Source organism: Lissotriton helveticus, chromosome 2_2 (assembly GCF_964261635.1).
Source record: "Lissotriton helveticus chromosome 2_2, aLisHel1.1, whole genome shotgun sequence".
NCBI classification, from domain to species: Eukaryota; Metazoa; Chordata; class Amphibia; order Caudata; family Salamandridae; genus Lissotriton; species Lissotriton helveticus.
In genome coordinates this window covers 368446397-368458622 of record NC_136060.1, presented here as the reverse complement: position 1 = coordinate 368458622, position 12226 = coordinate 368446397, and the positions used below count along the sequence as shown (strand labels likewise).

The following is a 12226-nucleotide window of genomic DNA, read 5'->3' as shown; positions in this document are numbered from 1 at the left end:
ACTATGCCTCTCGCTGTCCGTGTGCCGTTAACCCACCCCCTGTCCGTGTTTAATGCTTGTTTGGAGAGGTTTTCGGCTACAGAAGCACAAACGGTACTCTGAAAAGAACTGAATCTATTTTTTTTGTGCCAAGTGAATTTGGAAAGCGCTTCGTGATGGACTGTGTCCATTTTTTGGAGAGCTAAATTAGCTGCTGCTGGGGCATTGTTTTTGTTGACGCAGTGTATAGGTTGTGAGGCCGTGCAGCTGCCACCGCAGTGGGCGAGCAGAGGAAGGAAGAGTTCTGGCCTCCGTTTCCTGGCTGTGGCATTCGTGCCCTGGGAGCCTTTCTCCTGATAGCGACCATCGGAAGCTGGAGACGGCAGAGTCCCCATGTCTGAAAGGCTCGGTGGTTTCTGAAGCTGTCCAGAAGGCTCTCTCTTCTCAAAGTTTACTGAAAGGTGTACTCACGGTAGGTGGGCAATGCTTCTTAAACTGCCACCGCAGTGGGCGAGCAGAGGAAGGAAGAGTTCTGGCCTCCGTTTCCTGGCAGTGCCTTTCACACTCATGCTTCCTCACAGCATCTCGACAGTACTTAGCAGGGCCGAAAGAATGTTAAAAGTGAATGGGAAAGGGAGAAGTGCTTATTTTGTGTGTGTGATTCCCTTCTTCGCCCCACCTCCTAAAGTTCAAGGGCTCAAAGATTGGTTATAATGGCACAACTTCCAAATGCTGTGATTTTCGAAAAACAAGGCTGTGCAAACTCCATTCGACCCCATTCTAACACCTTGCAATTCCTTCATCTCACTTTTGCAGGTTCTGCCTCTTCATCACTGCTTTCTCCTTTTTATCACCATTTACAGTAGTGGTTAAAGGGAGCAGTGGGCGTGTGTGTGACTGCTCCAGTGTGTGTGTATGTGACTGCTCCAGTATGTGTGTGTATGACTGCTCCAGTGTGTGTGTGTGTGTGTGTGTGTGTGTGTGTATGTGACTGCTCCAGAGTGTGTGTGTGACTGCTCCAGTGTGTGTGACTGCTCCAGTGTGTGTATGTGTGTGTGTATGTGACTGCTCCAGAATGTGTGCGTGTGAGACTGCTCCAGTGTGTGTGTATGTGACTGATCCCGAGTGTGTGTGTGTGTGACTGCTCCAGTGTGTGTATGTCACTGCTCCAGAGTGTGTGTGTATGTGACTGCTCCAGAGTGTGTGTGTATGTGACTGCTCCAGAGTGTGTGTATGTGACTGCTCCAGAGTGTGTGTGTGTGTGACTGCTCCAGTGTGTGGCTGGCTCTGGGTGTGTGTGGCTGGCTCTGGGTGTGTGTGGCTGGCTCTGGGTGTGTGTGTGTGGCTCTGGGTGTGTGTGTGTGTGTGTGTGTGGTAGTAATTGCTGTCTGCTGAGCTCGTCTGTAGGGTACAATAGGTCTCACATTTGCGAGAGATTAAGCTATTGGCAATGTAAATGACAATGCCATTTATTTATCTGTTTTCAAAACCAACACATAAATACAAATTTTGTCATTTACAATGCCAATAGCTCTAACTTTTCCAAAGGCGAAACCCTTGCATTGTAAATGCTTGTTTCTAAATTGGGCCACAGATAGCAGAAAGGAGATGTTTATGGTGAGGTTCCACAGCCGTATAAAGAAACTCAATTCAATTAAATTCCGGATTTCTCTCCCGTTCCTTTAGGTAGAACTCCTAGGTGATTTGCAATATCTCTAAAATGTATGTGAGAGGATACTTTATCCCATATATTATTCATGCATGTGTACTAATTTTTTTCAAATGGTCAAATATACCGCAAAGAGTTAGTCACTTTTGCAAGTCTTCAGATGGAATACGACATGAACACAACCCAACACTACAAGTGCTTACAGTTGACACATGACTGGCGGGCGCAGGGCCTAGACACTGATGACATCCCCGAATACGCACCCTTAGAGGGACGACTCTTGATGGGGGAAATAGTGGAAAAAGATGTCTCTTGGACGGATAGAACAATAATAAACAGTAAGCCAGATACACTGCAGAAATTGCAAATGAAATGGGAATCGGAGCTGGGGGAGATGGACGATTTGGACTGGGAGATGGCATTGATGCATCCTCGAAAAATAGCCATCCGATCGTGCCTAGGGCTGATACAATACAAATACCTGCATAGAGCATACTACGACAGAGCGTGACTGCACCGCATAGGAAGGGCAGAAACATCCACCTGTTTGCGTTGTCTAGGGTCAGAAGGCACATTTTATCATACGGTGTGGGAATGTTCTAAGATTCGAAGGTACTGGACAACTCTGATGGGGGAGATGGAGAGTGTCCTGGGGGAGACGATTCCACTCAGCCACTCGTTTGTTTTATTGGGAATATCCACGGACATTGATCTCCCTGAGCCTAATTTGGTCTTGCTGCAGCTAGGGTTGGTGGTCGCAAAATGTGACATAGCTAGGGCGTGGGCGGCCACAGCGGGTCTGTCTCTTGTTGAGTGGAGAAAGAGCATGGACATGTATATGTTAGGAGAGACAACATATAAAGCATGGGGCTTCCCTAAAAAGTTTTGGAAAATATGGAAGCCTTAGCTTGCACACTATGAACTCTCGCTCGCTGATTCACAATGATTGTATATGGTTGGGTATATGGTTGGAAAGGGAAGATGGGGCCTACAATAATGCTCTGGCATATAATAACATTGCTTGACTCTCCTTTACTGCTGATTGGATACGCTGCTGCTGTCTACTTGAACATCTTTACATATCCCACTGATAACCACTGTTGTTGTCTTGCAATTAGAAAAAATGTCAATAAAAATATTTCCCAAAAAAAAAGAATGAGGGGGGGCATTCTGTATAGATATTACATATTGGGAAAGAAATCATACCACGATTTTAGTGCTTGATTTGTCACGGTGGTTGCATGTGGTGGGCACCGGCAGATGTTTTTTAAGGCCTGGGGCTGTATTATGAAGCATTGCCCTGGATCAGAGCAGAACCGAGGACTTACTTTTATGCTTTTTCACAGCAAATTAATCAGCAAAAGGCGGGAAATGAGAAATAAATAACAGGCTCCCAAAATGTGTGTCTACCCCATAACAATTAAAGAGTAATGTTGGCATCTCCAGTTCTGCAGGCTGTAGCGCCTTTAAATATTCGACGTGCTGTACACATAAATAGATTGTAGCTGATGACACTTCAATTCCATTTCCCCCCTGCAGATCCCAATGTAAATCCAGCATATATGGAGGAGCGAGTGGCCCACGAAGCTTTGGAAATAGAGAAGAGACTAAGCATTCTTTCCTACTCAAGTCGCCAGAGCAGCGGAGGTAAAACTACACAGTGCAAACTCGATCCAATGTGTGTGTGTTTGTTCATTTGATCAATAGCAGCGATGATGCTATAAGTGGAAAGTTGGCAGGGTGTGTATTACATTTCATGTCTGGGGGAAATATTGATTTAAAAAATGTGAATGTTATCGCTAGACTCCTCTTCAAAAGTAGCTAATGAGCATTTGATGCCAATAAAGGCACCTTGAACATGTCATCGAGTGCTTCCGGCTTGGTGTTCGGTGCCAGAAGCACTAGTGATATGTTTAACACCCAGTTCAGCCCCTCGAAAACTGCATAATGAAGAGCAAAACACTTTATGTCGTAGAGACTCAGTTATCCCGCCGCAAAGCTGCAGTGGAAAGTAGCGTCCTGTGAATCTTGACAATCTCCCTGTCCTGTGACGCATTCTTATGTATGTCCTCTTTGTGCAAGTTTCGCGCTATGTTAAACTATCAAAAATAAAGTGTGGATTCTGCCTGTCACACAGCGACTAACTTATCCTTAAAGAGTTAATGACAAGGCATAAACCTTTAATGGCAGAAAGAGATACCCACCTAGTGGCTGAACTGTTCAGTGTAAAAATCCCAATCCCTGCTTGACCAAATTGTGTGATCCGAAGGAAATAATTAATTTCACCTTTTTGTTCATTATCAGATATGAGAGAACCTTCAAATACATAAGTACAGGATGTGCCCGGTGCAGAAAAGCTCTTGTGTTTGATTTAATATACTAAAATATTGCTCCTTCTACTACAAGAATCTAGCCCACATATTGAGTACACATGACAACTGACTTACCTCTTAGTTATCTAAGAGCATTGTCATGAGGGTGGGGGCAGGAAGGTTTCCTTGTGCATGCTTTAAAACTCTCACTTTTAATAAATACTCAATACAGATATATAATCGGAGCTACCAAGGTGAAACGCGTGTTAAAGAAATACACTTTTTTGTATTTTGAAAACACCTCACATTCCAGCATGATGTTGGTTGCATGAGTTATATGGCAAAACGCGTTTCGTCCCCCTGGGACTTCTTCAAGGCTTAGCATGCGAATGATGTTTACCGCATCACCACGCCAGCACTCTTTGGAGCTAACATACTCCATTTATGGAATACATCATTGTATCCACACTAGAAAACACAACCTGAAGAACATGCGGAAAACATCATTCACATGCTAAGCCTTGAAGAAGTGCAAGGGGGACGAAACGCAACGGCTATCAATTGCATGCTGTGTTTTTTATAGCAACTTATGAATAAAGAATATATTTTCTAAGGAAGAAGGACTCGTACAATGATTTACTAAGAATATATTACTTTGCTTTCTCTATTTGTGGACTATGGATTACAACATATGTTAGTTGTTTATCTAATTGTAATATTGAGTGCTGAACTATGTTGTGTGTATATGCATCCCCTTGCTGATGTGGTTGACCGCCATGGTGTAAAAATAGTGTCATACGCTGATGATACTCAACATATCATCTCCGTGAATCAGGACAATGGGACCTTCGCAGACGGTTTTCGAACCTGCTTGGCTAGCCTGGCAGAATGGAATGAACAGAGCTGCCTCAGACTGAATGAAGAGAAAATTGATGTACTAATCGTGGGGAAACTGCCATCCATCTGGTTGGATGCTTTAGGTCCAGTACTAACCCCAAAACCAAAAATAAAGAACCTGGGAATCTGGCTTGACATCTATCTCACTTTTGACAATCAGATATCCAAACTTACAGGGGAATGTTATGGCATTCTGAAAATGCTACGCAAGATCATTGGTGGAGAAGAGTCTTGCCGGTGGCAGTGGCAGGCTCTATCTACTTGGCGCTTTGTATGCTATTGGTCACACTGTTTGCGCTGCACTCCTAGCGTACTGTTTTTTAATGTAGCGACTGAGGCTCATTTTTAAAACGTTTTCTTGTGTGTTCTATATTTTTAAAATTGAAAACTGTACCTCTCCTCCAGGCTGAGTGAATAGCTTGGGGAACCACGTAGTCCGCCCACTCCCGCCCCGTTCCGCCGCGTCCAATCATGGGCGTTTGAAGCGGGGGGTGAGGAGGAGCCCAGCACTTCCGGGCTCAGGGCTCACAGGTCAGCGCTCTAGCGACACTGTGTGTGGTCATTACTTAAGGTCAGGAAAACCGCACTCGCGCTGTGGAGAAGAGTCTTGCCGGTGGCAGTGGCAGGCTCTATCTACTTGGCGCTTTGTATGCTATTGGTCACACTGTTTGCGCTGCACTCCTAGCGTACTGTTTTTTAATGTAGCGACTGAGGCTCATTTTTAAAACGTTTTCTTGTGTGTTCTATATTTTTAAAATTGAAAACTGTACCTCTCCTCCAGGCTGAGTGAATAGCTTGGGGAACCACGTAGTCCGCCCACTCCCGCCCCGTTCCGCCGCGTCCAATCATGGGCGTTTGAAGCGGAGGGTGAGTGAAGCGGAGGGTGAGGAGGAGCCCAGCACTTCCGGGCTCAGGGCTCACAGGTCAGCGCTCTAGCGACACTGTGTGTGGTCATTACTTAAGGTCAGGAAAAGCGCACTCGCGCTGTGGAGAAGAGTCTTGCCGGTGGCAGTGGCAGGCTCTATCTACTTGGCGCTTTGTATGCTATTGGTCACACTGTTTGCGCTGCACTCCTAGCTACTGTTTTTTAATGTAGCGACTGAGGCTCATTTTTAAAACGTTTTCTTGTGTGTTCTATATTTTTAAAATTGAAAACTGTACCTCTCCTCCAGGCTGAGTGAATAGCTTGGGGAACCACGTAGTCCGCCCACTCCCGCCCCGTTCCGCCGCGTCCAATCATGGGCGTTTGAAGCGGAGGGTGAGGAGGAGCCCAGCACTTCCGGGCTCAGGGCTCACAGGTCAGCGCTCTAGCGACCCCTACTTCCCTTATAAATGTGTGTGGGTCAGCGACCGTGCAGCGGACGCGTGCAGCGGGCGCGCCGGAAGCGCGCCGAAGTCAAGCCAAAGTCCAGCCCGTCTGCGCCCGTCCGCGGCCGGACGGGGCGCGGGGCCATACACCCTGGCAGGTCTAAGCCCCACGACATACGGTATGGCCGACAAGAACTGCTTGATCTATGTTCCACTACATCCCTTCCTTGTAAACACTCTATGGAGGCTCTATCGCTACATAGTTGTCCTTCATGTCCTTTTAACCCGGAGTACACTCTTACTACGCCTAGTACCAAAGGGAGGTTAAAAGCGGCACTGCTTAATTGCAGATCCCTCAGGAAGCACGGCACTCAAATCTATCATCTGCTTGTAGACGAGGATATTAACATCTTATTCCTCACCGAGACCTGGTTAGATGAGTACTCTGACCCTGATATAATACAGGCCTTGCCACCTGGATACTCCCTCTCCAGGATCGATAGGAGGGATGGTAGAGGTGGGGGGATCGCTATTGCAACTAAAGCTCCCCTAGAATGCTCCTTATCTCCTATGACTATTGATCATAGCGAAGCGGGCGCTTTTACCATCATAATAGGACCGAAACATTCGCTCTCGGGTGTTCTAGTATATCGCCCCCCAGGAAAGCTATATGATTTTACTACCAGCCTTATAGAGGCTACTACTCATCTAGCACTAAGAAAAACTCGACTGCTAGTGCTGGGAGACTTAAATGTCCATTTTGATAATCCCTGTGATAAAGAAGCAGCGGACATTAAGTCCGAACTACTCTCCCTACAACTAGAGCTTAAGAACCAGGGCCCGACACACCAACAAGGACATCTGTTGGACCCTATATTTGGAAACTGGAATGGAGTGTCTACCCTGTCTCCACAACCGGTACCTTGGTCAGATCATTTTATTGTCCCAATGCAAATCCAGATAGATGATAGTGAACTTAACACTGATAGGGCTTATCGTTACCAATGCAGGAAGTGGAAAAAAATTTCCTTAGATACCTTCATAAAATCCCTGGAGAGTGCGGAACCTCCAGGAGGATCTGATTGCGAGACAGCCTATCATAAATTACAGAAATGTATCACTACGGCTCTAGATAGTACTGCCCCTATCCGGATACTAACCAATACTCAAAGGGCTAAGAAGACGACCCCATGGTTCACTCAGGAACTACAGTCAGCCAAATCTGCCTGCAAAAAACTTGAGCGGGAATGGCGTATAAATTTTTGCCCAGAAATCAAAATCCTATATAAAACAGCCCAAAAAGAATATAACAAAAAGATTCGAGTAACCAAAGCCTCTCATTTTAACACACGCATTGTGGAGGCGGAGAATTCCTCTAAGGAGCTTTTCAAAATCTTTAGGGAAATCTCTGTTATAACCACAAACAATACTTCCCAGACTGACTCTGTTGACACATGCAATAAAATTGCTGAGTATTTCGCCGGCAAAATCACTAACATCTATGCCAATTTTTCTGGCACCGTCCAATCAGGCCTTGACTTTGCGGAGATGGCAGTTGCGGGCAGCACAGAATCCTGCCTTTGTAAATTTACCATTCCGCTACCAGAAATATTTATGAAAACCTGCCAAAGTATTAAATCTGGCTCTCCCCGAGACCCTGCCCCCCCTAGAATACTAGGAGCTAGTATAACGGTTCTGGAGCCCTACTTTAGACATGTGCTTGAAGTCTCCTTTGCCACAGCCTGTCTGCCTATGGACTGGAAATCCGCCATTGTCCTTCCCATCAAGAAAAAATCCAATGTGAGCCAGGACATCCTCGAGAATCTACGACCAATCTCCCTTCTACCTTACTTAGCTAAAGTTGCGGAAAAAATTGCCAACTCCCAACTTATAACACACCTCGAATCTCACAAACCCTTCACAGCTCTCAGTCTGGTTTTAGGTCGGGCTACTCCACGGAGACTGCTCTCCTGAGAGCGACCGAAACCTTACGAGAAGGAGCCGATGAGGGCAAGACGATGGCACTCATTATGCTAGACCTCAGTGCCGCTTTTGACACTGTAGCACATTCCATCTTGCTACAGTGTCTTAACAAAGCGGGAGTCATCAAGGAGGCACTGGGGTGGCTGAAAGCCTTCTTAACCAACAGATGCTTTCAGGTTCAGAGAGGCAATTTTCTCTCGGATAGCATTGCCTTAGAACAGGGGGTACCTCAGGGCTCTGCCCTGAGTCCCACCTTGTTCAACTTGTATATGGCACCACTGGCAGATGTGGTCCAATCGTATAGCGTAGATCTGGTATCTTACGCCGACGATACTCAACTGCTGATCTCCCTGTCCCAGGCTCCCTCGGGAGCTGCGGACAATTTCAAAACCTGCATGAGTGATCTCGCAGATTGGATGTCCAAACATTGCCTCAAACTCAACGGCTCCAAAACGGAGGTTTTGGTAATGGGAGGTAAGGACTCGAGCTGGACCAAAGACTGGTGGCCACCCTGTCTGGGCCCCCTTCCCACTCCCAGTAGGGAAGCAAAGAATTTGGGTGTGTGGGTAGATACGAAACTTTCGTTTGACAGCCATGTACATAAAATGGTAGGGAAATGTTTTGGAGTTATGAAAACCCTCAAACGTACCCTGATCTCCTTCCCCTGGAATCCAGGCGCACCATGATTCAGGCTCTTGTAACCTCCCGTATGGATTATGGTAATGTGCTCCTTCTAGGTACCTCGGAAAATAACATCAGGAGGCTGCAGGTGTTACAAAACTCAGCAGCACGACTAGTGCTGAGACTGCCTAGAAGGGTGCCCTCCAAACCTACCTTAGCAACCCTGCACTGGCTGCCTATTAAGAAAAGAATCCTATTTAAAGCTCTTCTCTGGTGCTATAGAATTATCTCTGATAAAGCACCGTCCTACCTGGCTGACCTCGCCGTTCCCTATGAGCCTAACAGATCCCTTCGCTCCATGGGTACGGGTCTGCTCAAGATTCCTCGGATAAAAAAAGCTTGAATGGGTGGCCGTTCGTTCCGCTTGTTGGCAGCCAACAAATGGAACCCTCTCCCCGCCAACATCAGGCTTTCTAGTAATGAGCTCGCCTTTAGAAAACTTCTAAAAACTCATCTTTTCACCCTGTAGGTCTCTTCCGCAGCCCCCTGATTCTTCTCCACAGCGCGGGGACACGCCTGCTGGCGTCACCATGCGCTCTATAAACCCCTTTAATAATAATAATAATAATAATTGGTCTCGTTCCAGAAGCGGCCAGGGAGACTGTAATCTAAGCACTCCTGGTCTCCAGACTCGATTCCTGTAACATGCGCTACCTGAGTGCCACCCAAGGCAGACTAAATAGGCTCCAAAGAGTGATAAACCGCAGCAGCCTAGCTGCTCCTGAATATTCCTTGATGCTTCTATCTGGTACCAGCGCTAATGAAACTGCACTGTCTCCCGATTAATAAAAGGGAATTCTTCAAAACCCTTTGTGTCTGCCATAAAACTCTGAACAACAGAGGCCCCTGCTAACTTCATACACTGATTATGCCCTGCAGACCTAACAGGTGTCTTAGGTCTTCTGAAACCAGAATAGCACCTGTGCCAAGGGTGAAAAGAGCTTGGATGGGTCCCCGCTCTTTCAGCCTCTTGTCCCCCAAACTGTAGAACTCCGTTCCACTTGACCTGAGGCAGTAATGGTCAGTACTGACCTTTTGAAAAAAAAAACCTAACCCTGGCTGTTTAACCCTTTCTATGCTGATGATGGAACCGCTCCGTCATCAGCTGCGGTGGCGCTGTGCTGATGATGGAGCGGTTCCGTTCTATTGAGCGGGCGGGGCCATGACGGAACCGCTCCGTCATGAGCACAGCCCAACCGCGGCTGATGATGGAGCGGTTCCGTCACCAGCATGCGGCCGCCGGGGCGCTGCGGCGGAATAGCCGCCGCAGCGATGTGGTTAAAGCAACCTAATAGCCTCTCCCTTTTGTAGACTTGGCAGTTTGACCTCCTAGTGCTCCGTTATGGAGGAACTAAGTGCTTTACAAATATAACATAATGTGATCAATAGTGTCCCAGCGGTTGAAGTTAAAAAAAAACGTCAGTCAAATAAACAGGCGTGACCACGCAAAAAAGGCACTTTCCAACGCAAATTAATTTGAAAAACTATATCTTTAAAGTGTACACACTAAAGAAGTGTTTGAAGTGCTGACAAATAGACCAGAGAAGCAAAACAAGTTGCAATAATTCACAGTGCAAGGCAAGAAAACTAATTCTGTGAAAGTCAGTTGAGAGTGTAAGGTGACATTTCCTATTCAGTTGATCAAACTGCTACCTAGAAACTGGCTTGTGTTGTTGTTCTTATATTCCTAACAAGCTGTGTTCTCCTTAATGGGAGGTGATTGGAAGATTGCTGCAGACTCATCCAATATGCATTTGCCTGGAAATAAGCCAAAAGCCAGAATAGGCACATAATTCACTACTTTCTTACGAATAAGGTGTCAATGATTGGCCCCTAAATGCCTACAGAGTGACCTGCCAATTATGGTGCATGCAGTGAACCTCCCAGTTAGTTGTGCTGTGTAAGCGAGGATTCTGGCCTGGATGATTTTAAAGGGGGTGTGTTGGCAGGAAGGGAGTCCTCTCACACCTAACCCAACTGAAGTCTGTAGTTCACACCCACTTCCGATTGACAGATTGTGGTTTTTAAGGAACCCTTTCTTTAGAAGATCAAGAAAAAAGATTAGTGAGATTGTTTTCTGTATTCTAAAATGTGCAAAAATATAAAATATCTTTTTTAAAATGTATCAAGAGAAGTATTGCACATTTGAGCCTAGAGCTTTAATTACATGTGGATGTTTGGAGATTGTTTTGCTGGGTTTAAAACATGCAGTGATGTCTTACCTTGTAATCTATGTATGAATCAGTAATTGTAAATCAGGGACCCTCTTTGATTTTGGTCAGTATAACATTTTTGCATTATATTTACCTCATATATCCATTTTCCTCTGGTTGGAGAATTTTCTTTTGTCATTCCCTCCATGAAACAATGTTTCCTGTTGCTCGTGTGTCGCTCGCGGACGAACTAAAAGATGTCTACACACAAATGTTGGCTGTGAACAAACTATTTCTTTGAGGGCTGTGTGTCATCATTTATCCTACTGTTGAATCTTTGCTCTCCTATACAAACACAGACTGTCAGAGTACCATTACCTGCATCTCACAGAACACCTAGGCATACAAGACAGTGTATTTTAAATTTAATTTTATAGTGCAAGGTAATGATTTTCTTTGTTTATGAATTTCATAGATAACAATCCAGGATAGGTCTTTATTAGTTTAGGGGGGATGGTGATTCTGGGCAGATTTACCAGTCACCTACAATGGAGCCAGTTGCCTTGAATATGTCTGGGATTAATCTTGTGACTAAGTTTTAAAACTTGGCTATGAAGTTAAGTGTATTTTCTTTTTGGGTGGCAGTATTTAATTGTAAGTGGTTGTTGCATTTCTTTTCTGTGTGAACTGTACTAGAATCTATGGAATTGCTTGGATAACAATTGTTATAGAGTTGTCGAATAAATCAATAACCTGCTACTCATAATAACACTTGATGCAAAGTTGCACTATTTTCATTCTTACTATTTGGGTTCTGGATTAACACATTATCATGTTATGATTTGCAGACGTAATACACAGCTCTGTATACAGAGTGCCTCTAAGATCGCCATTGATTTGCTCAGGAAACTTCAATTGTATTTTGGTGAATCTTGTCCATGGCCAGCATTAAAGTGCTTATTTGGTCGGCAGTGCCACGGTAGATGAAAGAGCTATTGTTGATGTATTTTTACTAATGACATATTTTAATGTATTTCCGATTTTTCAAATAAATCGTGTATCAACCACTTAAAGGTTATCCAATGGCGGTAAATTGTGTCCTCGTCCTAGTCCCATTAATTCACTAGTAGTTCAGTTGTGCTAACTATGGAGTTTTTATTTTATTAAACACCAATAGTTCTAGCACATTCATAGGACTTATTTGCTTGCAGCATACATTGTTGTGTGTGACCATTTGCTGAGGA

The 12226-nt window shown here is 45.1% G+C and overlaps 1 protein-coding gene across 1 annotated transcript in view; it reads left to right on the top strand.

The window, feature by feature from the left end:
- The window catches only part of DOK7 (docking protein 7), a 564177-nt gene that overhangs the window by 319977 nt on the left and 231974 nt on the right, over window positions 1-12226 (top strand). The window contains exon 6 of the mRNA XM_078678539.1: window positions 3188-3295. Within this exon, the coding sequence (XP_078534665.1) occupies window positions 3188-3295 (108 nt within the window). The remainder of the gene's footprint in view (window positions 1-3187; window positions 3296-12226) is intronic.